This window comes from Marmota flaviventris, chromosome 18, assembly GCF_047511675.1.
Source record: "Marmota flaviventris isolate mMarFla1 chromosome 18, mMarFla1.hap1, whole genome shotgun sequence".
Lineage (NCBI taxonomy): Eukaryota > Metazoa > Chordata > Mammalia > Rodentia > Sciuridae > Marmota > Marmota flaviventris.
Genome location: NC_092515.1, coordinates 6104404 through 6132361, shown reverse-complemented (window position 1 = coordinate 6132361; position 27958 = coordinate 6104404). Strand labels below are relative to the sequence as shown.

Here is a 27958-nt window from a genome sequence, read left to right as displayed (position 1 = left end):
TACTTGAGATCACTTGAGCCCATGGGGGTCTGGAGGGCTGAGGCAATGGGGCTTTACCTGCAAAGTGCCCTCCCATACAAACCCACACTCTAGAGCTTCACCTCTTCACCACTGAAGCATAACCTTAATCCCACAGCTGGCCCTGTGACAGAGAGGAATGCAGTCTATGATGTCACTATGACATTTACACCCGCTGGGGTGGTGTCTTACATATGGTGGCGGATGACAGCATTCACACATTATTTCAAGACAGGATTCTATAGAAAATATGGACCCTGCCTTGGTGCTGCTCTTCCACCTCTAGTTAAACTGTCCCACCAGAAGAATGCTTGTCTTGAACTTGTGTTGCTTCCTCACCATAGGTCCAATCACATATTGATTGGTGTCTATGAACAGTGTAGTTTTGCTTGTTTCTGCTTTTCAAACTGAAAAGCAACTCTCTCCTTCTAATATTTACCCAAACAGCAGGTTTTATTTCACAATACACTTTATTTAGGAAAGCAACATACCATCACAGGTATTTCAAAGAATGCAGCAAAGTACAAAGACAAGATATGAAAGACAACTGGAATACAACCAACTAACTGGCTTTGGCCTTCAAGACACTGGATCTTACCATGACTAAGTTAACTTTGGCAATGGGAAGAGAGCAGAACCAAGTCTGTGGCTGCCTCTGGCAACTCAGGCCATATTACACTTTAACAGGTACTTTTGTAGAGTAACATGCTGAGTTTTATCTTCATTGTTTATTGAACATGTGACAGGACTGTGATGGGGACACAAAGGGGAATGACAGTCAGTCTCTGCCCACAGGAGCTCACAATCTAATGGTGAGATAGAGAAGCACACAGTCAACACAATACAGTGTGAAGTGCTAGCTCCAGTGTCCTAAGGGGACCCCAGGATGGTTACCTAACCCAGCTTTGCACAATCAAGAGGTTTCCAGGAGGTAGCAAGCCTAAGGCAAGTCCTGGAGGATGAACATGTATATTAACCAGGCAAAGGGAGGCCTCTGGGTGTGAATTCTGACCTTTTGTCATCCCTTGTGGACCCTGAGGGACCATCTCTTCCTCTGAAACTCTCTATCCCATTGTCAGTTCCATTTTTTTGTCTTGGTGGTTAATTTTCATGAGCATACGTCTTGCACTCCAAGACCAGGCTGCCATCTCCTCAAATGACAGGGAGTAACCTTAGTCTTTTTTCAGCATACCCAAGACTGAGTTGGACAGAGTGGCTGCCAAACACAAACCCTGGATAGGGAATAGATTGTTCTTCAGTGAATGAGCATTTCTCCATCACTTGGCTGGAACAAGAAAGAAGAGGTGGGTGGTTGTAGTAGGTGAGAGGGGCCAAAGATACACATATAACACAAAAACCACCCATTATGTTGCTGCCTGGACCAGAGGACTCAGAATATTTCCTATTTGCTAATGGGAAAAGTCCAACCACAGAACCATTCTCTCAACAGCACAGTAATTTGAAAGAAAGTTATTTCACTGAAACCCAACATGACCCCCACCCTGCTGCCCCAAATCCATGGCCCTGAAGAGACCTGCATTCAGTCAAAGGTGATTCGGAAGCTGCGCTCCTGCTCCTTGCGACGCCCTTCGCACACTTTGGTCACTTCTTCCACCTTTCTCTGCAGCAGGGCTGAATTCTGGTCAATCCACTGCAGAGAGTCCATGTGTGCATTGAGGATCTTGCAGATCTGCTGTAGAGGGTCACTGGTGTCGGCAGGGCCTCCAGATGTGTTCAGGTGCTCGATGATATCCTTGAGGTCCTGGGCCATACGTTTCAGCTGTGCATCAATGTTCTCAGCCAACTTGTAGGTCTTCTCACGCTCCTCGTCAGCATGCTGCAGGTAGATGGTCCCGCTCTGTTCCTTGACTGACTCCTCCAGTGGGCTCAGCAGGTCTTCCAGCTCCTTCTGTTGCGATAGGATGAAGTCAAGCTCTTGGTCCAGCCGCTTCTGATCCAGCTTCACCTTCTCTACTTCCCGGTGCAGGCTGGTGATCTTCTCCCCATTTTCAATCAGGGTGCGGTCCCAGGCATTGACCTGGGTGGCCTGCTGAAGGAAGTGCCGTTCCTGATCCTCCAGTTCCAGGCTCCACTTGTTGATCAAGCTCTCCAGCTGCGCATAGGTCATCACAGGACAGGTGGCTGCTCCAGCAGCTGTACTGGTGCCAGGTGGAGCTGTCACAGCAGCTGGTACATTGCTGGGGATCCCACTTGGCACCAGTGGTTTTAAACTCAAGGCAAAGCCAGTAGAAGTGGTGGTGGTGGTGGTGGTGGTACTGGAAGAGGATGTTGCTGTGGAGGCACCAGAAGCTGCTCCAGGAGCCTTTAAGCTAAACCCCAGTGTACCAGCTCCAGGAGCTCCGGCAGTGGTTGCTGGGGCACAGAGGGAGAGCCCTGTGGTGCTGGATGAAGTGGGAACAGTTGCTATTGAGGCAAAGAGAGTAGGCCCTGCACTGGTGGTGGCAGCAGTGGGTGTGGGAGCGGCTGGCTGTGTGGTCCCCGCTCCAGTGGTTGCTGGTGCTGCTGGAGTGAAGGGTAATCCAGACAGTGCGGTGGGCTGGGCAGAACTGCCAACGGAGCCAATGTTGAAACCAGAGGTTCCAGTCTGGGACGTGCTTCCACCAGTGAAGGAGAACCCTCCAGATGTGGTAGATGGGGCTGCAGAGGTGGTAGAGGAGCCAAACACAAAACCAGTGGGTGCTGCCCCTTGGCTGGAGGTAACAGTGCTTGAAATGGCATTGGTAAGGGTGCTGCTGCCAAGCCAAAAGCCACTGGGGTTCCCTGTGGCTGGGCTGGTAGTTGTATTGCTCAAATTTAGCTTTGGAGCATTGATTCCTAAGGAAAAGCCAGTTCCTCCAGAGGCAGGAGTTGTTCCAAATGTGAACCCTGAGGACTGTGTTGCTGGAGCTTGGGTAGTGAGTGAGAACAGACCAGTTGAAGGGGTGGTTGTAGTTGGCTGTGAGGAAGTCCCAAAGTTAAACCCTCCAGTGCCCGAAGCAGAGAAAGAAAACCCCGTTGCAGGGGTGGTGGTTACTGTCTTTGTAGTGCCAAATGTGAACCCGCCTGTAGGAGCCCCAGTGCCTCCAAAATTAAACCCGCTCATGACTCCAGACTCTGGTGGCAGCAGCTACTCCAGCTTCCAAGCAAATCCAACAGCGTCTGCAACCTTGGGGAAGATTTTTAAAGCAGAGGAAGCAACATGATCAGATGGCAGTTATGAAAAGGCAACCTCAATGGCATGATGGAGCACGCTTGGTTTGGAGGGTGGTAGGGCTAGACAATTACAAAACAGGCAGCAACCTTTCCTCTTCCTTCTGTATAACCCTAACTAGACTCTGCTAAACTAGCAAAGGAAGCACTAATCCATGCTCCAAGAGTCAGGTGCTACAAGCTATGTGTGTCTGGGTAGTGTGCGAACATGTTCAGGACAGTGGGAGCCTTCCACTGTAGGGAGAAAGTGGGAGACCGACCCTGAAGTGAACTCAGCCCCCATGAGGAGGTCCAAATGGAGGCACTTCCAGTGAATGAAACTAGAAGGATACAAAATAACACCTTTGGGACCTGTTCCCAGGGTGGGACCCAGTGAGGTTCTCCTGCTGGCTATAAACAGAGCATTTGGGAACTGATCTGGCTCATGCTGCTGAGAGGTTGGCTCTGGCACATCCCTCACAACTTCAGGGGGCATAGGGCAGGCTGGAGCCTATGTCATTCTTGGATGGGTGTGAGACCTGAATGCTTAATCAGGGCACTAAATGCCTCTGGATGTGATGACTGGCTCAGGAATAAAGTGAGATGTGGTCAGCCAATCTAGGGTTTTCCACCAGGCTAAAAGGCAATAACTTCTTTTATTTGCAGATGTAGCCACAGTGGGTATGTATCCAGGCTTTCCCCTGGGCATCTTCTTAGCCATCTGCAGTGGGAAACAATGAGTTGCCAACAGAGAGTGATGGGTTTGGGGAGAGAGAAGGGAGAGGGATAAAGAACAACCCAGAAGCTCCCAGGGCCAGAACATCTCCATTCACTTTATTTTGGTACTGGGGATTGAACCCAGGATTGTTTACCACTGAGCTACACACCCAGCCCTTTTTATTTTGAGACAGAATCTTGATAAGTTACTGAGGATCTCACTAAGATATTAATGGCCTCCAACTTGTGATCCTTCTGCCTCAACCTCCTAAGTAGCTGGGATCACAGATATGTGCCACAAGCCCTTCAGGCCTTGGTTTTTGAAAGAACCAAATTACAGAGTATGAATTCATTATAAGGAACTAGTGGACTCACACAGCCAATTTTTATAATCACAATCTGAATGGGATACACTGAGTTAATGAATTAAACAAGCCATCCTAGGCTGGCTTTCTGTCATATTGTGTCTCAAAGATGATGGGGAAGGGGACCCTAGACCAGGTAGGAGTTAAAGGCGGCATGTGTAAACCACACAGGCCTGGTCAAGGCATAAGAGTATAATCTTTCCAGGTGGGCAGTAAGTAAGGACCCCTAATTGGTTTCCAATAGAGTTTGGTGTGGCAGACAGTATAATGATCCTCCAATGTGTCCACTGGGAGTACATCACCATACACAGTAAAAGGGACTACGTAGATATGATTTAGAATCTTGTAATGGGGCCTGGCATGGCAATACATGATGCAGAAGGATCACAAGTTTGAGGCTAGCCTCCAACTTAGCAAGACCTTAAGCAACTTAGTGAGATCTTATCTCAAAATTGGTTTCAATCAATCCCCAGTACAACAACAAAGAAGACAAAAACAAAAACCACACAAAAAAACAAATAAATCTTGTAATGGGGAAATTATCCTGGATATCCAGATGGCCCTAAACGTAACCACATGTGATACTATAAGATGGATGCAGAGGGAAATTTGATGGGAAAAGAGAAGGCCACGTGATGATGGAAGCAGAGATGGAACTGATGTGCTTTAAATCAAAAATGGAGAAAGGGGTCCCTGACCAAAGGAAAAGCAGGGAAACAGTTTCTCCTCTGCAGCCTCTAGAAGAACCAGGCCTGCCCATACCTTGATTTGGCCCTATAAACTTAACTTCGGACTTCTAACCTGCAGAACTGTACAAGAACCAATGTGTGTCCAAGCCACTAAGTTTATGGTAATTTGTGAGAGCAGTCAAAGGAAACGAATATGGTTCTGAAGTAGAAGATGCTCAGTTCTCTCCTCAGGAAAGGTGGGGTACCATCTGGGGTACAGCCAACATAGGAAGGGTACAAGCCTGGGTGCTCACTATCACTGTGGCCACAGGGCAAAAACAAAACTGCATTTTCACATTGTGGATGCCTCTGGAAGATGGTGAGAAAAGGGACTGGGAGGTACCGTAAACACCAGCTGTGAAGTTCTTTCATAAAAGACCCTGGGTGTGGCTGACCTCAAGTTTAGTATGAATTCACAGTTTGTTAACACCGTTCAGTGCATCCTTGGGCAACAAATGTCAATTCTTAGAGCTTTCTGGGGCAGCTGACTCCAACTCTAACAACTTTGTGTAGTTAGCACTATGCTATACTTTCCTCACCAAGACCCTCAGCTAACTTTATAACTGTCATGGGAGGGAGGTCAGGATTTTGGCCCTTGTGCACAGTTAGGGGAAAAGGCTGAGGTGGAAATAGGTTGTCAATTCTTTTTTTTTTTTTTCCTTTTCTTTTTTAAAAATATTTATTTAGTTGTAGATAAACACAAAGTACCTCTTTATTTTTATGTGGTGCTGGGGAACCCAGTGCCTCACACATGTAAGGCAAGCACTTGAGCTGAGCTACATCCTCAGTCACAAGAAACCTCCTACAGCTGTCCTCATCCCTTTTACTGTATCCTTTGCTTTCCTCATAATCCCCTATTTTTTCCATACAGTCATGCGGGAGATGTCCCCACGGTCACCATGCTGGATTGGCCTGGTCTAAGCCAGTAGATCTCAACTGGCTGCCCAGTGGCACTACCTGGGAGCACTCAAAACATGCAAAACTGCCAGGTCAAAGGTCAACTCTCTGGAGGTGGAATGCTGGCCTTGTCATTTTTACAAAGCTATCCTAGGAAATTCTGTAAAAGATTCCTTCATGCTGGGCATGATGATGCATGCCTGTAATCCTAGCGACTCAAGAGGAGGCAGAAGGATACCAAGTTCAAGGCCAGCCTCAGCAACTTAGCAAGACCATCTCAAAAAATTAAAAAAAGGCGGGGCTGGAGATATAGCTCAGGTGACAGAGTGCTTGCCTTGCATGCACAAGGCAGGCCATGGGTTCAATCTCCAGCACCACAAAATAAATAAGTTTAATTAAATTAAATAAAAATGGGGAAAAAAGAAAAAAAAAAAAAAAAGGCTGGGATGTGGTTAAGTGCCCCTGGGTTCTTTATCTGGTATTCCCCCGCCCTCCCCATAAAAAGTCCCTTTATTCTCCAGAGGCCATGGCAGATGTCTCAGCTCCCAGACCTTCTTGTGTAAGACCACACTGAGCCACCTTGAGGTGGGTTTGTTATTAGAAGCCAAAAATAGCTGACTGGCTAACTTATGTCTCAGTTCTCAAGAACTCAGTTTGAGAGAGCTTTTGCTATTAATAAGTTGAAGCTAAATTTTTCACAAGAACATTTATAAAAAGTTCTCAACTACTGCAAGAGCCAGGTGCGGTAGTGCACGTCTGTAATCCCAGCAGCTGGGGAGGCTGAGGCAGAAGGATCATGAGTTCAAGGCCAGTCTCAGCAACTTAGTGAGACCCCGTCTCTAAATAAAATATAAAAAAGGACTGGGGATGTGGCTCAGTGGTTGAGTGCCCCTGGGTTCAATGCCTGGTACCAACAAAACAAAACTACAAGAGCTAGACATAATAGCACATGCCTATAATCCCAATGAAGCAGGAGACTGAGGCAGAAGGATCATAAGAGTTTGAGGCAGCCTGGGCAACTTAATTCAACCGTCTCGAACAAAACAAAAAAAGGCTGCTAGGATTTAGTTCAGGGTTAAAACACCCAGTACTATGAAGAGGAAAACAACAAAAAACAATCTTAGTAGACTACAAGAGAAAAAAACTTGTGGGCTTGACTGGTGTAATGGCTCACCACTGATTAAGTGCTCCATCAGTTTTCCAACAATATAGGAGCCAGGATCTATTCCTGTGGTGCACACATGCTGATCCAACCCTGTTCTACATGCTTCTGACAGATTATTATTCACTCCTGAAAGCAAACTCTTCAGGGTAGGTCCATCTTGTCAATAAGGACTACGAGGGCCAGAGTTGTGAGCTAAGCCATGGCTCCTGCCATCAAGGTGGTCAAGAGATATGTCAAATGTGAGCTTCAGGACCAGGTTCCAGGTGGGGACAGGGCTGGGGCACATGTCACAGGAACAAGGAAGAGGCTCTTACCCTGGCCTGGGTTCCAGGGAGTGTTGAAAGAATCAGGGTTGTCAGGGCCAGCCAGGAGCTGGGTAGGGAGGATCCTGTGTAAACACAACAGAGCCTGAAACAGCAGGTGTTTGGGGTGTCAAGAGGGGCAGTGGATGTGCAGTGAAGGGTTGACTTGGCAGGTGTGAGCTGTGCAGACCGTAAACATTCTATGAAGACTTGCTCTTGCCCAGCTCCTAGGAGAGAACCTCTAAGACCCTGGAAAATAGAAACTGTGTCATGATTCCCCTGTGGCCTTAGGCCATTCCAGGTAGTTCACACCAACAATGATTTATAGTGGACATTGAGGACTGAATATCTAAATTTATCCATAAAGATATTGTAGGGACAAATGCATGGAGTACCGCATACATGGCATATGTTAAGGGCGTCTGAGTGGCAGGCCATTCCCCTTGTGCTAGGCGTTGTGAGCGGCAGGCACAGCCCTGGGTGTGAGGCCATGTGTTGTAATCCCTGTGCTTGCTCCATGGCCCACTCCTTGATTGGTCGCTGCAAGGACAGTTAGCAGAAATTGTATTGGTGGCTGCCTGTAATCTGCTTAGCTACTGCCTGAGTATATATGGAAACTGTGCAATAAAATCAGACCTGCTTCCTGCTTGGTCTCCGAAGGTCTTGAATATTGACTCCACAGCCACACTCTCATCTACCCTGTTCTGTGGGCCTCCTCACTGGATGAGAGAGCACCCATGCAAGATATTCCTTGCCAGTGGAACTGATCCCCCACAAAACTTTAGATATCAAGGTTCAGGTGAGCTTCCCTGGTTAACACTACAAACAGTCCCTTATTTACAATGGTTCTACTTAAAACTTGCCCTTTTTATTTTTTATTTTGAGACAGGGTCTCACTAAGTTATTGAGGGCTTAGCTGAGTTGCTGAGCATGGCCTTGAACTTATGATCCTCTGGCCTCAACCTCCTCAGTTGCTAGGATTACAGGCCTACACCACCATGCCTGGTTCAACTTACAACTTCTTTTGACTTTGCAATGGTGTAAAAGTGATATGAATTCAACATAAACTGTACTTAAACTTTTACTCTTTTCCCAGGCTGGTGACACATGGAATGATCCTCTCTTGAGATGCTGGGCAGCAGCCAACCAGGGGTTGCTTGCAGTCAACCCTTCAATCATGACAGTAATCTGAAGTGTGCAGTGCAGCTAAACCAGCTTGTTCAGGTTAGGCATACTTCATCCATTTTCAACTTATGATGGATTTTCTCAGGACACAGCATCATGTTAAGTCAAACAGCACCTGTACTCCACATGTGCTGCCACATGTTGTTGCCGGGAGCACTAAATGCTGTCCATGAACTCCAAAAGGAGCAACACCCGGAAGCTTGTGCTTCACACCTATGCACCTCTCCCCTTGGCTGATTTTAGTTTGTGGCCTCTTGCTGTAAAAAACTGGCCACAAGTATAACAGCTTTGCTGAGCTTGGTGAATTGTAGTGAATCACTGAGCCTGAGGGTGGTCTTGAGGACATACAGTTACACAAGATGTGGTAGGAGAAATCAGCAGAGTCACAAATATTAGTCTGGTAACTTAAAACTTTTTGTTGAGGGAGCCACAGGGACTGTAAGGGGTAGGAGTTATTATGGCCAGAAATTAGGGAGCACTAGATTAAGGCAAGGGCAATGGTCTGGCTGAGAATTCAAAGTCTGACCTGGGACTCTTTAAGAATAGAGGTGAGAGAATCACAATTTGAAAAATGTGCACAATGTGACTTTGATAAACAAAGTCACTGACAGCCAAGACTTGGAGAGTTTCTCACAAATGCAAGCTAGCTTGAACTCTGACACGGGCATTTCCATTTTTACCATCAGGGAGAATTTTCCTAAGAGAAGCCAAGGGTGCCAGAGGAAGCAAAGAGGAACCCAAACTAAGGAAGTGGTGCATCTCCTGGTAAAGCGGAAGGGAATGCTTGCACCAGGTGCTCAGGGCTGGATGGCACAGCTGAAGCAACCTGTGGCTCACCTGGATTACTGGTCCTCTTGCCACTCCTCATATATCTGTTCTTGTGTTTCAGAGCATCCCTACCATCTGGGAGCTGAGGAAAGACCCACCTGGGATTGTGACCTACAGATTCATCCCACCCCCCAGCTTGGGAACCATGGTTCTCTTCTGTCATTGCCAACCATCACTCAGTTCTACTAACTCACCTCCATCTTAAGTTGTTTTGCCACTCCAACTTAACTTTACCTGAATTGTTTACTTTAATAATTCACTCAGTACTACCCTGAGTAAGGTGATGACAACACAGAGGGGAATAAAGGCTTGTTCCTGCAAGGCACAGTGGCGCACAACCATAATTCCAGCAACTTGGTAGGCTGAAGCAGGAGGTGCCCAAGTTCAAGGCCAAGCCTCAGCAACTTAGCAAGGCCTTATCTCTAAAAAGGGCTGAGTATGTTGCTCAGTGGTTAAGCCCAGCTGCTGGGTTCAATCCCCACTACCAAAAAAATAATAAAATAAAAATTGTGGAAGAGTAATCCTAACTACTGAGAAGGCTGAGACAGAAGGATCACAAGTTTGAGGCCAGCCTGGACAACTTAGTGAGACCTTGTCTCAAAATGAAAAATAAACACTCACTCACTCTTGGGCACCACCTTCCCTCACTTGCCCTACCACATTGGTGATGGGCCTGCACCTTTGCTACCTGTGTTTCTGGAGGGATTACCTGTCCAAAATCCCATCTTTTGTCCATTTGAGCATATTCACTGGGCAGCATATCACCAGCCAGCAAACCCAGCATGTCAAATAGGACTTGCTATCCATTTATCATAAATATCCTTTGAATCAGCTTCTCCCTCTCCCTCCTGTCAAAGAAAACCCTAGAAGCCTCAAGGGACAGATCAGCTCAGAGCCTGATTTCAAGAATGGAAACCAACTGATGAACAAGAAGCACCTTATTAAGACCTCAGCCAAGGCAGAGGTGCCAATGCTCTTGGAAGAGAAAGCAATGCAGAGGAAAGGCAGGTATTGCCGGGCAGGTTCTGCAGTAGAAAGGCCTGTGCGGCCAGACCAGAGCATGAGTGTGGGTGGTAGTAGGCCATAAGAGGGTTCCACCAGGCAGACTCATCCTGGTTGCTGACAGGAGATCCTAGTGGCTTAGGCTGTGTTTCATCTTTTTTCTCCAAAATGAATCACAGGAATCTTTAGAGCACGTTCAGACACTTAACATTGAAACGTTCATGTGTTCCTGCATGCTACCTGCCATAGAGGCCTTACCATACCTGCCCCATTTCTCAACCACCTCAATGACACACTGATGGGCTTTAAAAATGACAAACTTGATCTTTTCTGTTCCTAAGTATGATGAGTGAGTGTTCACACGTTCTGTGAGATGTATCTTCCACTAAACCTTGCATAACATGCACACATTACCTAACATATAAAATTAAAACAAACAAACAAAAAACTACTCTCTTAATTCTATGAGCAGGTCCTCATAATTCTATGAAGAAAAGGTACAAAAAGGAATACTCTGGTCCTCTGTCCCAAGCCACTTAGCTCTCACTCCTGGAGACAAGTTGTTATCTGTGCTTCTTTCTAGAGGTTTTCTGTACACTCAAGCAAATTCGAAATTTGTAGTCTGTTTGTATCTAAGAAACAGCATCCTAGATGCACTGTTATTTTTTCATTTAATTTATCTTAGCAGGCCTGTTCTCCCCATTGGGTAGAAAAGGAAATTGAGTTTCTCAGAGAGGCACTGACCTGTCTGAGGCTCCCAAACTATGTCTGTCACCTGCTGCATAGGGTGGTACCTAAATGACTCTTGGATTCTTCGAGGTCCTCAACCTTCTGTTCTTCCCTCTTTCCCTTGAAAAATACTCTTTCCCAAGAAGTCACAACTAATTAGCAATTATATTTTCTTTCCTACTCCTGAGGCCCAGCTGCACCTAAGGAGCTCAGGTGGTGGGACAAATAGCAATTTTCCCCATGGGAACGCCAATCAGCTTAGACATACATGGTAAAGAAGCCAGGAAACAACCACAGGAGTAGATCTTAAGAATTTTTTTTTTTTTTTTTTGGTGGGGAGTGGGAGGTGATGGTGCCAGGGATTGGACTCAGGGTCACTCAATCACTGAGCCACATCCCCAGCCTATTTTGTATTTTATTTAGAGACAGGGTCTGGGTTGCTTTGTGCCTCACTTTTGCTGATGGCTTTGAACTCGGGATCTTCCTGTCTTAGCCTCCCCCAAGCCGCTAGGATTATAGGCATGTGCCACTGTGCTGGTCTGTTTTTTGTTTTTTTAAACAGAGGGTCTCACTGTGTTGCAAAAGCTGGTCTTGAATTTCTGGGCTCAAATGATCCTCCTATTTCAACCTCCCAAGTACAGGTCCATGCCAATGTGCCTTGCTCCTAAGGAGTCTAGAACCACCGTTCTTAATGTAAAAATAATAGAACTGGAAGATATCTGAGGAATGCTCTAGTGCTGGGACCCTATCTCTTTGCTAAGATTGTTTTCTTTATTGTACTGAAAAAATTCCACCCAACTACATTTTTAACATTTAAATTTTAACTATATAATTAATAAGTCATTTCTTTAGGCATATTTTTTAGAGCCATTACTGATAAAACTAATCCTCCCTTGAACACTACCTTACACTCTGGTCCACAACACCTGTGAGGTAACCCCTATTAAAAAGCTACTGTGTAGCAGGGCACAGTGGCACATGCATATAATCCAAGCAGCTTGGAAGGCTGAGGCAGGAGAATCACAAGTTTAAAGCAAGACCCTCTTTAAAAATAAAAACAGGCTGGGGATGTGGCTCAGTGGTTAAGCACTGCTGGGTTCAATCTCTGGTAACAAACAAAGACCTGCTGTGTATCTTTCCTCTGTTTATCTGTGTGCAGTCATAGCCAGAATGTTTTTATGTGTCTTTGCTAATACATAGGTCATCATACTGTAAAGCATCATTCTACAGTTTGATTTTAATTCCTTCTAATGCTGTCAATCAGACCACTGTAGAGACATATCACATTTTATCTATTCTTTTACGATGGAAACTTAGAACTTCTAATTGTTCTTCATTACAAACAATGCTGCAGTAAGTATCCTGTTCACATCTTTGACACAGGCTATAGATGTATTCCCAGGACAGATCCTGAGAAGCAGAATTGCTAGCATGCTACCTACATTCTGAGTTTCCCAGAGACTATCAAACTGCCCTCCACCCTTCCTGTACCTGTTCATCCTAATAATGAGCAGTACCGGAGAGATACACTTCCTTCCAACACTTCCTTCCAACCAGTTAAGCACCTGAAATTACAAAATTTCCAATCTAAAGTATCAGTTGTATTTACTAAAAATGATAAAAGGCATTAGCCACTCGGCACCCACCATGTGCTGGCATATGTTGAATAATTCACAAATATACCTCATTCATTCAACAAACATCCACTGAAACTTAGGACAGGTTCAGCTCTGTGCTGAGTCAAATAAAAACAATATGTCAGCTGGGCGTGATGGTGCACACCTGTAACCTCAGCGGCTTGGGAGGCTGAGATAGGAGAGTCACCAAGGTATTAAGCAACTCAGTGAGGCCCTGTCTCTAAAATACAAAAAGGGCTGGGGTGTGGCTCAGTGGTTAAATACCCCTGGGTTTAATCCCCCTGTACCAAAACTAATATGGCATGGCTACTCCCCTCAAGAAAGTGTTATTCAAATGTGATTAAAGAAAAACATATCAGGACTGAAAACAGGTCTTCAAACAAGAACTTGCACATAAGTGTAAGGTGCCTTCATCCACTATGCTGCCTTTACCTCCTTCATTCTAGTTTAGCTTGAGGTTTCCTGCTTATACTTTGGACTTGCTCAAACCACTCCTGCCCCAGAAGGTTTGCATCTGTGGTTCCTTATCCCTGGAATGCTGCTTTCCCTGAAGAGGACCTCCCTTACTTCCTTAGGCCATGGCTAAAATGTCACTTACTATGAGGTCTTTCCCTGACTCACTTTAAACCTATGCAAAACTAAAATCCCCTCATCCCCCAACACTCCTGAATACCTATCCTTGTTTATCCTTAGGACTCAGGGGTCACATGAAACACATCCTTACTTTTTGGATCTTGTTTATTTTTTTGTCTGATGTTCCCACTGTGGGCACTCAGTAAATGCTCAGTAAAACACACCAGCTCCAGAGATTGCTTTGTGCCAAGCATACTGCTAAAAACTTTAGTGACTAGCTCATTTATTTCTCAACCCTTCCCCCAGAGGTTAAGCACCATTAGCATGTTCTTTTTAGAATTAAGTGGCTTCCTCAATATCAACATAAGTGTCAAAGGCAGGATACAAGGTCCTGGTCCTCAAATAATTCAAAGTTACTGGAGATAAAAGACAGAAAGGTAAACTATAGGACAATATGTTGGATACTATAAGAGTTTTGTTAAAAACTACTGGAAACTCTGGGAGCAGTGGAGATTAACTTTCCCTGGGGGATGGGTGAAGGGAGGGATCATAGAAAGTGGAGGAAAGGCAATCCAAGTCTAAGTTAGGTCAACTATGTCATTCTAAGCAAAAGCTCAGATGGGCAAAGGCCTATTGCCTTGGGGACAGGAAAACAAAGAATGCCAAAGAAAATATACAAATGGCTGATGAGCATGTGATAAGATGCTTGACATTATTAGCTACCAGGAAAACACAAATCAAAACCACAATGTACAGCCAGGTGTGGTGGTGCACGCCTGTAATGCATGTACCGCAGCTAGGGAGGCTGAGACAGGAGGCAGCCCTAAGCAACTCTGTGAGATCCTGTCTCTAAATAAATAAAATAAAAGGGGGGGGGGGGGGGGGCTGGGGAAGTGGCTCAGTGGTTGAGTACCCCTGAGTTAGTTCAATTCCCAGTACACCCCCCCCAAAGAAAAACAATGGGATACCACTTCACATCCACAAAGGTGATTCTATTAAAAAAAGATGGCAACAAGTATTGTTAATAATATAGAGAAACTTGTAATCAGCATTCCTTGTTGGTGGATATATTAAATATGTTAAATGATGCAGCCACTTTGGAAAAGTCTGGCAGTTTCTCAAGAGGTCAAACAGTTACCCTATAGGTACCATTTAAGAGAAATAAAAACACATCTCCAGTCAGACACGGTGGCACACACCTGTAATCCCAGAGGCTTGGGAGGCTGAGACAGGAGAATCACGAGTTCAAAGCCAGCTTCAGCAAAAGTGAGGCACTAAGCAACTCAGTAAAGCCTTGTCTCTAAATAAAATACAAATTAGGGCTGGGGATGTGGCTCAGTGGTTGATTCCCAAGCTCAATCCCCAGTAGCCCTCCCCCGGGGGGGGGAAACGTGTCCACACAAAAACCTGTACATGCATCTTCACAGGACAGTAACATTATTTGTAAGAGCCCCAATGTAGAAATAATCCTAATGTCCACCGATGAAGGGATAAACAAAAATGTAGCACATCCATATAATAGAATATTATCCAGTCCTAAAAAAGGAATGAAGCACTGATGCTGGGTGCAGTGGCACACGCCTGTAATCCTAGTGACTAGGGAGGCTGAGGCAGGAAGATTGCAAGCTCAAAGTCAGCAACTTAGCGTGAACCTGTCTCAAAAATAAAAAAAATGGTGTATAACCAAAAAATATGAAAATTGTGCCCTGTATGTGTAATATGAATTATAATGCATTCTGCTGTCATATTTAACAAATTAAAATTTAAAAAATGAAAGATTCGTTTACTAACATATTAAAACAAATTGACAAAAGTTTAAAAATAAATAAATAAGAAGGGGGCCAGGGTTGTAGATCAATGGTAGAGCATTTGCCTAGCATGTGTGAGGTCAGCACCACATAAAAATAAATGAATAAAATAAAAGCATTGTCTTACATGAACAAGGCCCTTGGGTTTTATCCCCAGCACCACCAAAAAAAAAAAAAAAAAAAAAAAAAAAAGACACACAAAAAACCCCCACAAAATAAAAGCACTGTGTCCCATCTGCAATATTAAAAACAAACAAATAAACAAACAAACAAACCTGGCTGGAGATATAGCTCAGAGGTTAGGGTTAAGATTCAATCTCTGGTACCCCCCCCCCAAAAAAAGTCATGAAGCATTGATATATGCTTCATTGCAGATGTACCTTGAAAACATGATGTTGAACTGGGTGTGATGACACACGCCTAAAATTTCAGAGATTTGGGAAGCTGAGGCAGGATTGCAAATCCCAGACAGTTCCAGCAATTTAGTGAGACCCTGTTGCCCCCCCCACCCCCGAAAAAAAGGGTGGGGGGATGGGGAGGTTAAAAATTTAAAAATTGAGCTCAATCATTCGACTCCCAGGGTGCATGCGTGCGTCACACACACAGAGAAACATGATTTTGAGTAAAGAAGCCAAAAACTAAATGAAATGTCTAGAATAGGTAAATCTATGAACAGGAAGTAGATTATCGTTGCCTAGGGCTAGGCAGGAAAAGAAGTGAGAGATAATGGCCAAGGGCTTCTTTTTGGAGTGATAATATTCTAAAATTGATTGTAGAAGTGGCTGCACAACTCTGTGAATGTAATAGAAACCACTGAATTGTATACTTTGAGAAGCAGATGTGGCTTATACATTAAACAAACCAACCAATAACCTCAGCATGCTAGGAAGGTCAGGTCAAGGGTAACAGTGAGGCTGCAGAGGTGGGCAGGAGTCAGGCTGTTCTAAAGACAGGACCACACTTTCTCTTACGGTGGCTGGTAATGCTGTTTGAGAACAGGCTCAACCAGGAAGAAACTGGAATTGAATGCACTGGTCACTTATGCAGGCCATCAGGAGGTTCCATAGGGAACATAGCATGGCCTGGATAGGACAGAGACCTGAGAAGGGGCAACTTTTAAAAAAAGTTACGGGGGTGGTGGGTAGAGAACCGCACATCACTGTGCTCCCTCCTGGGCCTCTCTCCTCTCAACACTAGTTTCCTGGGGGAAAAGCAGTGATGTCAGTGAAGAGGGAGGGAAGCATCCAAATCAGGCTGTGGGAGCAACGGTTACTGTGGAGGAAGTCTCTCAGGGAACTACGTGAAAGCAACCAGAGGTGGGGGTGGGGTGGCTTTGATTCTGAGAACTAGACCCAACCACAGTCTCTATCCTGGCTTCTGGGTAGAATCACCACACTAATATTCCAAAGGCATCTGTTGGGTGCTGGGTCCTGTTTTCAGGGCTTTACCTGCACTATGGTTACAACTCTGATCTAGACTGTTTGGTTCCAGGGCTGAGCTTCTAACCGTTACTAAGCCTCTCCTGCCTCTCCAATATGACATTTTTCCACTCCCTACCACCACCACCCTATGTCATGTCTCTGATGACATCTTAGGCCATCTCCATGATCTTCCAGCCCAATCTGAATCCAATTCACCTTATCTGCCTCATGGCATAGAAGTAAGGCAAGAGGGGTATCAGCTGCTCTTGCCCCTCAATTGCTCTGTTTCTGGAGTTCCTGCTCCATGGTAGGAGCAGGGAGAAAGGTCAGAAAAAGTATCAAAGGACTTGATCTAGCAGACCTAAGGCTCAGTGTTATGACTCTCAACCTTCTCCACAGGTAGTGTCCACAACACTGCTGAGGGAACAGCAAAGAGCCCAGGGGTCCTGTGAGGTCTTCACATTGTGGTTCCCTCTTCTTCTTCTCTCCCTTCAGCTTCCATTAAGACTGTCCAGCCCAGGAGAACTGGCTGGGTCCAGGCGCAGATACTTTTCCTCCATGCCCAAGTACCCCTGTGGGAACATGCATCATGGCCTGCCAAATGAGGGGAGCTGCCTCTCAGTCCTGTCAGCTCTCTCATCCCCCTTTCCATATTGGCAAGATGCACATTATCTGCTGTGAGAAACAGAAGAACAGCCCAAATGTCTAGGCCCTGGTGCTCTCCTGCTGGATGCTAACATCAGACAAGACCACTGTGACCATGGTACACTGAGAAAAGACACTCTTGGAATCAAATCTTAACAGACAAAAACATGAAAGCTTTCCAAACTACAAAAATGATCACTCACCCCTGGCTCAGAGCTGATCTGTGCTTCCTAACAAACTACAGCACTGGCTCCAAACAGTCCTCCTGTCTCCACAGTGTAAACATCCAACCCAGAGCAAAGCCCCCCTTTCTGAACCTGCCAAATCACCTGACACAGCCCTTCCTAACACTCCATGAGATGCCCCACCCCCCAGGGCCTCTGTGGATCTCTCCCTGCAATAAGATGTGGTCCTGGTGGCCTCTGACTGAGGCATGGAGGGCTGATAAGAAACAGACAGGGTACTAAGCCTCTTCTCCCAACAAGTACCTTTTCCTCACAAGTGTTGTCTTGCCAAACTTTACACAGAGTTGGCCCATAACTGAATGAGACCCTTTTCCTTTTCAGTCCTAAATCCAGCAGAGAGGGGCCTGATCCCAATTCTCAGTGACTCTGTATAATAAGCACCTGGCTCTCTGCTATGACCAGAGAGGATTGCAAAATTGGGAAAGGGAAATCACTGAACATGAAGGTTACAACGGCCCACAACCTGAGCCCTAGACACACTCATGATTTGTCAGCTGGAGTTTTTTTCTTAAGTACTTGTTAATGCTAGATTTAAAAAAAAAAAAAAAAAAAAAAATCTTGATTTCCAACCCCTCTTGTAAAATCTGTACTGTTAGTCTGGTGTTGCTGCCTAGTATAAAAGGTTGTCCCCAAGTAGTATCTGTGCCTTCCAGGTGGTCCCTGTGCTTTGGGGGCCCACCACTCTTTCTGGGTCTGTGAAAGCCCTGTCTTGGGGCAGCTCATACTTGCTGAGTCAGACATTGGTCTAGACCTTCCCATGTGTTAACTCTGATCCTGATCACTGTCCTCTGAGGGAATTCTGCCATTGTCCTCATTTTCCGGATCAGGTAACCATGGCACAGAGGGGTGGAGCCACACAATTAGTGATGGCATTCTGGGCTCCAGAACATTAGGCTGTCAACTGTCATCAGTCTGCCCTGTTCTTTTCCCATTTCCAGTCCCTGTGGAGATGCAAGGGAGGATGCACCCAGGCCTGGCCCATTCTTTACCTGCCAGATAAGGAAACAGACTATGAGAGGAAGGATATGTAGGCTGAATAACAGCTGCCCAAAGTTGTCTATGTCCTAGCCCCAATTACCTTATTGACTCTGTGCAGACATGATTAAATTAAGAATCTTCGATGCAGAAATCATCCTGAATTATCCAGGCAGGCTCTAAATGCAATCACAGAGTCTTCATTAGAGGGAGAGCAGGAAAATGAAGAGGTATGACAATAAAAGAAGCTAGAGTGATGTGAGGAAGAAGCCAAAAGCCAAAGAATGAGGCAGCCTCTAGAAACTAATAAGGACTAGGACACAGATTTTCTCTTAGAGCCTCCAGAGAGAACAGAGTTCTGTCCTCTTGCATCATCAGGCAGTAAAGGTGTGTTGTTCTGAGCCACTGAATTTGTGGCAACCTATCACAGCAATAAGAAGAAACTAATATAGTTGGTAACATTCAAGATGCCAAAGCTGGTCAGGAACATGGGCCTAACCAGTCTCTGAGAGCTGTGACTATTTCTGAAGAGGGGCTGAGGTAATCTGAGGGCAGGGGAGGGGCTCTGGAGGACTCTGAGCCACTGGGCCACGCGGCAGCCTGTGCTCTGCCTGCCCAGCCCCTGCACTGTTCTTTCCCCAGCTAAGCAGGCCTTGGCCTTCCTGCCCTTGTTTGTCAGGATACCCACCTCCAACCCCTGCCCCCATGGCCTGTGTGACCCAGTTACCTTTCCTGGCATTGATCAGTGACCAGGAGAGCAAATTCTTCAGCCTTTGTGCAAGTGCAACTCATTAGAAATGTATTTACACTCATGGAGGTGATTGCACAGGGTTAGGAATTGTGGCGAACAATTCTAGCAAAGAGGAAGTTAGTGACACACTGTAAGCGTTTGGGGCATCAATCATGTACACTAACATCTGTCTCTGAGATGGCTCCGAAAGCAGTACAAAGTGTAAAGGGAATGGGAAGAGAAAGAAGCATGTATAGACCCTGAGTTCATAGTAAGAACTGGGCTTTACCTGTGTCATGTCCTTAATCCTCCAGCACCTGGCATCTTATACAAAAAGATCTAATGCTCAGAGGGTACCTCCCACATACCCAGCTGTTTTAGGCATTTTACATATATTAATGTACATCACTACCCTATGAGGTGGGTCTTCTTAGCCCCATTTTATGAGTGAGGAAATAATCAGAGATAATGACACTTACCAAGGGTCAAAGAGGAGCAGAGCTAGGATGTGAATCTAGCAGGCTTGCTCTGACCCACTCTGCAGAAGGCAGCTGAGGCTTAGGCACAGTAGACCTTTGCTTCTAACCCTAATTAGAACTAAATGTTGTGAGTTCAGGACCAGAACATTAATCCATCAGACACAAAATTCAAGAGTGTTTTCTATCAGGCTAAGCTACCCAGATTAGGAAACCAGCGAGAGATTGCTGCAATAGGGCAGGTGAAGAGGGCCTTCTCGAGGGCAGACAGGATGGCAAGGGGCAAGTGGAGATCAATAGAATTTGGCAATTGTGAGCAGCAGCAAATCTGAGTTGAAGGTCCAGGCTTAAAGGTCTCATGGGGTCCTGGAAGCTGTGCAGCACCATGATACCTGGGCTCTATTTAAGGAGTAATTGATTCTGCACAACCCACTTTATCTCTTGAGGCCTCAGTCTTGTCTCCTGAAAGCCAATTTGGGGGCTTCTGTGATGTGAGGCCCTTTTTTGGCATCAAGTCTCAGGTTATCAGGGTCCTGCAGATGGCTAGTCTCCCTCCCCCTTTGCACCCCTGCTCCCTTGCTGTGCTGGATCCTTGCCTTTATCCAGAGTTCTGCTACCTAGGAGCCACTGCCAGGTGCTCGGAGGTCCCCAGAGAATTCCTTTACTCCCCCTCCCCTTCAAGGAGCCAGGGCTGATGCAACCTGACTGCAACTGCCACCTCACTCCCCAAGCTAGGCCCCTCCGCACTGAAAAAGAGTCCCCAGCAGCCCCACCCTTGCTCCAAACTCCTACCAGAGCTAAAGAGCTGGGCACCTGGACCCTAGAAGACTTTGTGAGGCTGGGAGAGGTCAAGGCATCTGAGTCCAGAGGGTCTAGGTCAGGAACAGATATTGGTAAGGGATCAGGATTCTAAGAGCTGGGGTGGCAGGGAGCCACTGATAACTCACCATCACAAATTAGAATATGCTAGGAAAGGCTGGATAGCTAAGTGTGTGAATTGGCACCCACTCAGCAAAACCAAGTCAAACTGCTTAGGTAGAGGCACAGGTGAACTTGCGCCCTTTTCTCTTAGCTAGAGAGAAAAGGGCACAAGAGGATGAAACAGAGGGGCCAGAGTCCTGGCACCATTACCTTCTCAGTTAGTATGTGCCACATATAGCCAGAAACAAGATTCTCCTACTGAGAAAGGGCATTTCTATTTTTTTTTTTTGGGGGGGGGGGTTGTTTGTACTGTACTGGAGACTGAACCCAGGAGCACTCTACCACTGAACAACCTCCCAGCCCTATTTTATTTCGAGGCTCGCTCTCACTAAATTGGTGAGGTTGGCCTTGAATTTGCAATCCTCCTACCTCAGCTTCCAGAGTAGCTGGGATCACCAACAAGCACGATTACACTTGTTTTTTTGTTTTAATTTTTTTCATTTTTGTTTACTTTATATTTTTGCACTTGGTTTTCCCAGTTAACAGAAAACAAAGGCATTAGGGAACCACTAGTGAAACTGGAACAGAGTGGCATTTAGTCAAAGGTAATGCACTAATTAATGTTTGAGACAAATGTGTCCTAGTAATAATACAGAATGTTAACAAGGGGGAAAACTGGGTGAGGGCATGAAGAAATATCTTTGTAACTTTTCTAAACAAGACCTATGGGCTGGGAATGTAGTTGCTGAGGCTGGCCTCAAATTTGCAATCCTCCTGCTTCAGCACCCTGAGTAGGCTGGAATTATAAGCATGTGCCACCATGCCCAGCAATCAGTTTTAAAACACTAGTTAGCAGCAAAGACAGAACATATCCACCTCAATGATAATAGTAACAACCCCTATGCAGCACCTACTATATGCTAGGCACTAGTCTATAAAGGCTTAATGTGGACTAAATCACTCACTTCATCCTCATAACAGCCTAAAGGGTACTATAACTATCACTTTTTAACTACAGAGAAAACAGCCATAGTGAAAGAAAACTGTCATGGTCATAACAGCTAGCAAGTGTGGTGCACGGTTTAAACACAAAAAACCTGGCTCCAGAATCATCTTAATTTCTACACTATACCGCCTATGTTATAATATAGCCCCTACAGGCCCAAGAAAATATAGAACTCAAAAAGTGCTCTAAAGGAAGGTGATCAGATTCCAAGGACATCCTGCATGCAACTAGGAAAAAGGGTGTGGAGGGTGAAGTAATCTGCCTGTAGCGATAAAGATCAGATCGGAGTCCTGCCCACCACCTTCAGTACTGGGGCATGAACTTTGGGCGCTTTACTGTTAAGCTACATCCCCAGTTCTTTGAGACAACGTCTCCCTAAGTTGTTAAGGCTGGCCTTGAACTTGCAATACTCCTGCCTTAGCCCCCAGAATGGCTGGGATCATAGGTGTGCACCACTACCACTGGTTCCCCTACCTTCTTTGTATCCTGAAGTCAGTTTCTTAACTGCCACGGAAAAAAGCTAAACCCTATGTGCAATGTTCTAATGTAGCTGGATGCAGGGTGGGAAAGGAAGGGGTTTCTGCAACAGAGGAAAGACTCACACCCACCCAGGCTGGTGGAGGGCCAAGGCATGGGGAGAAACATGAAGGATGGTTACCATGGCCCCTCTTTAAAAGGTGATCAGGGGTGGAGAAAAGAACACTGGGACCTGAAGCTCTGTGGAGGAACGGGCTGAGCACTGGTCACGCCACTCTGTTCCAATTTCACTAGAGATGTGAGAATGACTATCTTCAGGATGGTGTTGGATGTTCAACTGTCTGGGGGCAAAGGAGGGCCCTAGAATGAGACTGGATCCTAGAGTTGTTATTAATAATAAAATACCTTAAACAGGAACGGAGGAGCCAAGCTCTCCTTAGGGCTTCGCTGACATCACCTAGTCTGATTTCCACAAAGAAGTCCGCCAAGTAGAGTTGATTTTTATCCTCATTTTATAGAAATGAACTGTTGCGAGTTTGAGGTAAGAGAATGGGGCCAGATCTCCAAAATCATAAAGAGGAAAGAGGGCCAGGACCTCGGAGTCAAGCAAGGAACTAGACCCTAGAATCAACGGGAAGGTGGCAACTTCAGAGTTATAAGGAGGGGGACGGCCCCCAGGTCAAAGGGGGTAGACCCGAGAACCCCACAGGTCGTTGGGGGTTGGGGTTCAGATTCGTGAATCCAGGAGAGGAGGCCGGATCGCCTCCCGTTGGGGCCGCGCGGAGGCGGGGCGCGGAAGGATCCGAGCGGGCCGTGCTGCGCCGCCCCCTGTATATCTGTCCCCAGTCCCCGAGGTTGCCTCATTCCCCGTCCTCTGATCACAGCCTCTCCTCACGCTACCGAGACGCCGCCTCCGCCCGCGTAGCCTCGGCCATGGCTCTGTAGCCGCGACCCGTTAGTGCCCCCGGCTCCTCTCCGCGCTTACCGCGCCAACGCTCTCCGCTTCCACCGTCTTTCTTCAATCGAGGCAGCCGCCGCCTCTCCTTTCCACAGCCATGGAGTGAGTAGCCGCTCGCGCCTCTCTTCAACTGCCTTTCCCGCCCTTTAGCAGCTCGGGGCACTCCAACAGGGCCTTAGGGTGGGGAGACGCCGGCAGGGAATCACGGTCGCGCAGGCGCAGAAGAGGGACGACGGCCGTCGGCGCGCGGCTGAGCATGCGCACTTGGCCCGAGTGGTGGGGGGAGGGTGAGTTCTTTCCGTGAGTTGCTGTTTAAGGTCGGCCCGCGTGCGATTGCGCCTGCGCACCAGCCTCCAGAAGGGGTAGTTGTTTTTTTCCTCTGAACGATTTCGTCCACGCGCGGTGCTCCTGCGCATGAGCCCACCAGAACCCTGTACTATGAGGGGTGGGCTATAAACGGTTGCACATGCGCACTGATCCCCAGGAAGGCTGAGGCCTGCTAGAACAATGAACGACTCTATGAACGGAGCATGCGCTTTAAGCTCGGCGAGAGAACCGCACGAGGGGTGGGGGTTGGGCTGCTGTTCTCGGCCCCTCCCTTTCAGTCTCCCGGTCTCCACGTGGCTCTTCTGGCTCACAGTTTTACTCCCTTATTTCAAGCAGACATCTGCTGGGGCACGGAGTAGCCTAGATTGACAGTACAGAGGGCGGGGCGTAGGAGCCACCTGTCATTAAGGGGATGGAGCTCAAGTCCACAGCTTTAGCGAAGAGGCTCTTAGGGGAAGTCCTTGTGAGGGGGGGGGGGGCTTGTGGGGACATCCGAAGTCGCCTTAAAGTTGAAAGAGAAAAGTGGAATTGGAGTGGATGACCTTGATGAAGGGACAGGGCATGGAGAATTCCCCTGGGAACTGATTTGGGATGGAATCTAGGAAGGGAATTGGGCCTAATGGAAGTATTAGGAAAGAGCATGGCTGGAAGAAAATTCCCCTGGGATTGAATTTTTTTATGAAGAATATTATGAAGTGGGTGGGAGGGGCTCAAGGTAATTCCCTTGAGAAACCATTAGGGTTCTGTATTGGGGGAAGAGGTGGACCTTGGGGAATCAAAAGAAAAGAATTCCCTTGGGAATGGGTGGGAGTCAGAAATTTGGGGAAAGAAAGGGCAGATTTAGAATTCAGAAGGGACAAGACTTGGTTCCAAACCTCCCTTGGAAGGGGGAGGGAGGAGCCCCATTGGCATGGGGTGTGGCTTGGTTTTCCTTTCACCGTGACGTGATACCCTCTTGTCTCCTGTGCAGGTACTCCACTTTTGCCTTGGTGCCTGTCTTTGCCCAGCTGAGCAGCCCACAGAGCCTCCTCCCAGCTGTTGGTGTAACCTCTTCTGCCTTCGGTGCCCAGCGCCTGTGCCACAGTCATGTCACTCCTGGCGACCCTGGGGCTGGAGCTAGACAGGGCCCTGGTCCCAGCTAGCGGACTGGGCTGGCTGGTAGACTATGGGAAACTCCCCCTGGCCCCTGCCCCCCTGGGCCCCTATGAGGTCCTTGGGGGAGCCCTGGAGGGTGGGCTTCCAGGGGGAGGAGAGCCTCTGGCAGGTAAGGGCAGGTGGAGATTGGAATGGGGTGTGCTAGGGGCTTGGGGGTGGGGGAAAGGAAGAATTCATCATTCCTTTACTTGTTCATTTGATGAGTATTTATTGAGGGCCTACAATGTGCCAGGCACTGTTTAGGTGCCATAGATAAAGCAGGGAACAAAAGTAACATGATCCCTGTCCTCTTGGAGCTCACAGTGTAGTGGGGAAACAGGCAAGAGACAAAAGATTATGTATTGGGAGAAGTGGAAAACACAGCAGTCACTTAAAAATGAGGCCCCACTCCTCCCCCCACCTTCCCCCCCCACAAGCATGTTCCCTCCTCCTCCCCTTCCCCACTTTTGACTTCCCCCAGTCCTCTGTCCTGGATTCCCTTGACCTGCTAGCCATCTCCTGCTGCAGGGAGGTTGAGCAGGGGGATGTGTGCTTGATGCCCCTCGCCCCACCTCAGCAGCCTCCTGGTTCAGAGTTCAGGTAGCCAGGAAACCACCAAGTAGGTCATGTACAGACGGAGGCCTAAAGGATGAGAAGAAGTAAGCATGAAAAGACCAAAGAAAGAACATTTTAGGGGAGAGAAGAACATATGCAGGGATCCTGATGCAAAAATTAACATATCCATTACTATATCCCAAATGCTTGGCACATAGTGGGTTTTCAATAATTAATAAATAGCCAGATATGGTAGCATGTGCTTGTGTTCCTAGCTGCTTGGGAGGCTGAGGCAGGAAGATTGTGGAGCCCAGAAGTTCAAGGCTAGCCTGAACTAGACCCAGTCTCAAAAAAAGGAGAAATGAAGAAAACTGAAATGGTGTGTGTGTGTTTGGGTGTGATGTGATCTTGCTTGCCTTTTAAGAATAGAGAATAAATTGGAGAAACTGCAGATATAGGCTCTCAGGAAAGAGTGTACCAGATGATTGAAAAAATGGTTGGTTGACTGTTTTATTAACAATGGGGTCATTATTTGGTTAACTCTTTTATTCTTTGGTTGATTTATTGGTTTAGTCAACTAAAATTAGTTAATGGGTTGATTGGTTAGTTGATTCCTTGAATGGTTGGTTGGATGACTGATTGGTTATTTGGTTGACTGGTTCATTTGTTCCTTTACTGTGTGGCTTGTCGACTGGTTTGATGACTTATTAGTTGGTTGACTGATTGAATAAGACAAATGAGCCTGAGACAAGACATATAAGTGATCACTTGATTGGGTGGAGGACCCAGAAACTCAGGGCACTTTATGTCCCCCCTCCACTCCCTAGGTGACGGCTTCTCTGACTGGATGACTGAGCGAGTTGATTTTACAGCCCTCCTCCCCCTGGAGGCTCCCTTGCCCCCAGGTGCCCTGCCCCCACCTTCCCCACCTCCCCCTGACCTGGAAGCCATGGCTTCCCTGCTCAAGAAGGAGCTGGAGCAGATGGAAGACTTCTTCCTTGAGGGCCCACTCCTCCCTCCACCTTCACCACCACCACCACCACCACCCCCACCCTCCCTCCCCCTCCCCTTCCCCTTCCCCACTTTTGACCTCCCCCAGCCCCCTGCCCTGGATACCCTCGACCTGCTGGCCATCTACTGCCGCAGCGAGGTTGGACAGGAGGAAGTGGGCTTGGTGCCCCTGGCCCCACCTCAGCAGCAGCAGCAGCCTCCTCCTCCTCCTCCTCCTCCTCCTCCTCCTCCTCAGTCCTCTCGCCCAACTCCCTATCCAAATCCTGCTACCGCCCGAGGGGACCGCAAGCAGAAGAAGAGAGACCAGAACAAGTCAGCAGCTCTGAGGTACCGCCAGAGGAAGCGGGCAGAGGGCGAGGCCCTGGAAGGCGAGTGCCAGGGGCTGGAGGCGAGGAACCGGGAGCTGAGGGAGAGGGCTGAGTCGGTGGAGCGGGAAATCCAGTACGTCAAGGACTTGCTCATCGAGGTGTATAAGGCCCGCAGCCAGAGGATCCGCAGCAGCTAGGGGCTAGGCCTTTGGGTTCTAGGGGCTGCTCATCAGCTCAGGTCCATTTTTGTCCTGGGGCTGAGGTGGGAGGAGGGGTCCTCCTGCATCCCTTGGCCTCTATCCTTATTCTGCCCCCCCCCCACACACCTGCTTTTGTCCTTGTCTCCTCTTGCCTATTCTGGATTTTGTGCCCCTCATGGGAATGTTTAGCCTTAGTCAACACTGACACCCACCACTACAGTGAGGAGCCAGAGCCCACAGGGAGCTCAGAGCAGTGGGAGCCAGGAGCCCTGCTCTCTCAAATTTCGAATTAGTGGCTTCTTGCAGGTGCCCTTGGTGGGGTGGACTGACTACAAGACAGAGCAGGCTTGTGAGGCCAGGAAGACATGTAGGGAGACTGTGCAAATAAAACCCAAGTGGGGGGCGGGGAAGGGGACCCATGTAATATAGGTGAAAAAGCAAGCCAAGTGTCCTTGGGAATCGTTTCCTGGAGGGAGCCACATACACAGAGCAGGCAGATCTGCAGGCCAATGGGGAGGAAAGGGGATGGCTATAGTTAGTGACTGGGGGATCATTTAGCTCTGGGAGAAAAATCAGTGTTTTGTGAAGGTTTGTGGGGAGGGGCTGCATCTAGGTGAGGGGGTGTGATCCTTTGGGAGATTGTGAGCAGAAATAAAAGTGGAGTTTTCTCTGACCTGTGTGTTTCGTCTTTGGAGAAGTCGGGGAGTGGGACTCTCAGCACAGACAGTAATAAAGATTACAGACTTTGTTCGTTGTCATGTGCATACACTTGGCAGAAAAGTGACAAACTCAATTGGTAAAAATAAAAGAGCCACTTTTAGATTCAGACCATTTAATTGTTAACATTAACAGCAGAAGAAAAGCTAGCCACAGGTGCCAGGCCCCATGACCTTTGTCATGCATGTCAAAAAATAACAACACAAGGGGCTGGGGATGTAGCTCAGTTGGTAGAGTGCTTGCCTTGCATGCCAAGGCCCTGAGTTCAATCCCCAGCACCAAAAAAAAAAGAAAAGAAAGAACAACAGAAAACTGGGCCACTGCAGTGAGTCAGGGGTGACCTCTGGCTGACTGCCCACCCACCCATCTTTCACCTTCTGGAGGATCACGAGGTGTACTGCCAGGAATGAGTCACTGTGGATCCAGCTTCCTGTGTGGCCCCTGTGCCTGGGTTTGAGATTACTACAGATCTTGGTGGAGACATTCCCCTGTATTTGTTGAAGGCTTACTATGTGCCAAGCACTGTTTTAGGTACTTAATGTGCATTATCAGTGAACCCAAGAGGAAGGTATGGTTAGTTAACTTTTGGATGAAGAGACAATCACTCAGTCCATCTGTGCAGTTCCATCTGCCAAGTGCTGGTAGGGAGGGCACAGGTGGGCACACAGTGGTGAACAAGTCATATTTTTCATTCATCCTGTTGGGGAGA

The 27958-nt window shown here is 47.3% G+C and overlaps 2 protein-coding genes and 1 non-coding gene across 4 annotated transcripts; 2 read left to right on the top strand and 1 right to left on the bottom strand.

The window, feature by feature from the left end:
* Positions 1 to 469: 469 nt before the first annotated feature.
* Nup62 (nucleoporin 62) lies at positions 470 to 23232 on the bottom strand. Of its 2 annotated transcripts, none has more exons than XM_027920534.2 (2): positions 23025 to 23232; positions 470 to 3184 (listed from the first exon to the last, which is right to left on the bottom strand). In XM_027920534.2, the coding sequence occupies exon 2, from the start codon at positions 3119 to 3121 to the stop codon at positions 1559 to 1561; it is 1563 nt and encodes a 520-aa protein (XP_027776335.1). In that variant the 5' UTR covers positions 3122 to 3184; positions 23025 to 23232; the 3' UTR covers positions 470 to 1558. The 2 variants fall into 2 exon arrangements, with proteins under 2 accessions (XP_027776335.1, XP_071460254.1); XM_071604153.1 differs by lacking the exon at positions 23025 to 23232 and adding an exon at positions 7394 to 8380.
* Positions 10720 to 10820, top strand: LOC114079309 (small nucleolar RNA U13). The gene has a single exon (XR_003580464.1). It is a non-coding gene; the product is annotated as a small nucleolar RNA U13 (small nucleolar RNA).
* On the top strand, positions 22882 to 27205 carry Atf5 (activating transcription factor 5). The gene is made up of 3 exons (XM_027920536.2): positions 22882 to 23099; positions 24295 to 24588; positions 25841 to 27205. The coding sequence occupies exons 2-3, from the start codon at positions 24411 to 24413 to the stop codon at positions 26527 to 26529; spliced, it is 867 nt and encodes a 288-aa protein (XP_027776337.2). The 5' UTR covers positions 22882 to 23099; positions 24295 to 24410; the 3' UTR covers positions 26530 to 27205.
* The last annotated feature ends 753 nt before the right edge of the window (positions 27206 to 27958 follow it).

What these genes read in the sequence shown, in the direction of transcription:
- Nup62 (XM_027920534.2), bottom strand. Translation starts at nt 3,121, where the DNA reads ATGAGCGGGTTTAATTTTGGAGGCACTGGGGCTCCTACAGGCGGGTTC.
- Atf5 (XM_027920536.2), top strand. Translation starts at nt 24,411, where the DNA reads ATGTCACTCCTGGCGACCCTGGGGCTGGAGCTAGACAGGGCCCTGGTC. An exon ending in GGGAGGAGAGCCTCTGGCAG is followed by an intron (nt 24,589 to 25,840) that starts GTAAGGGCAGGT and finishes TCCACTCCCTAG; the next exon opens with GTGACGGCTTCTCTGACTGG.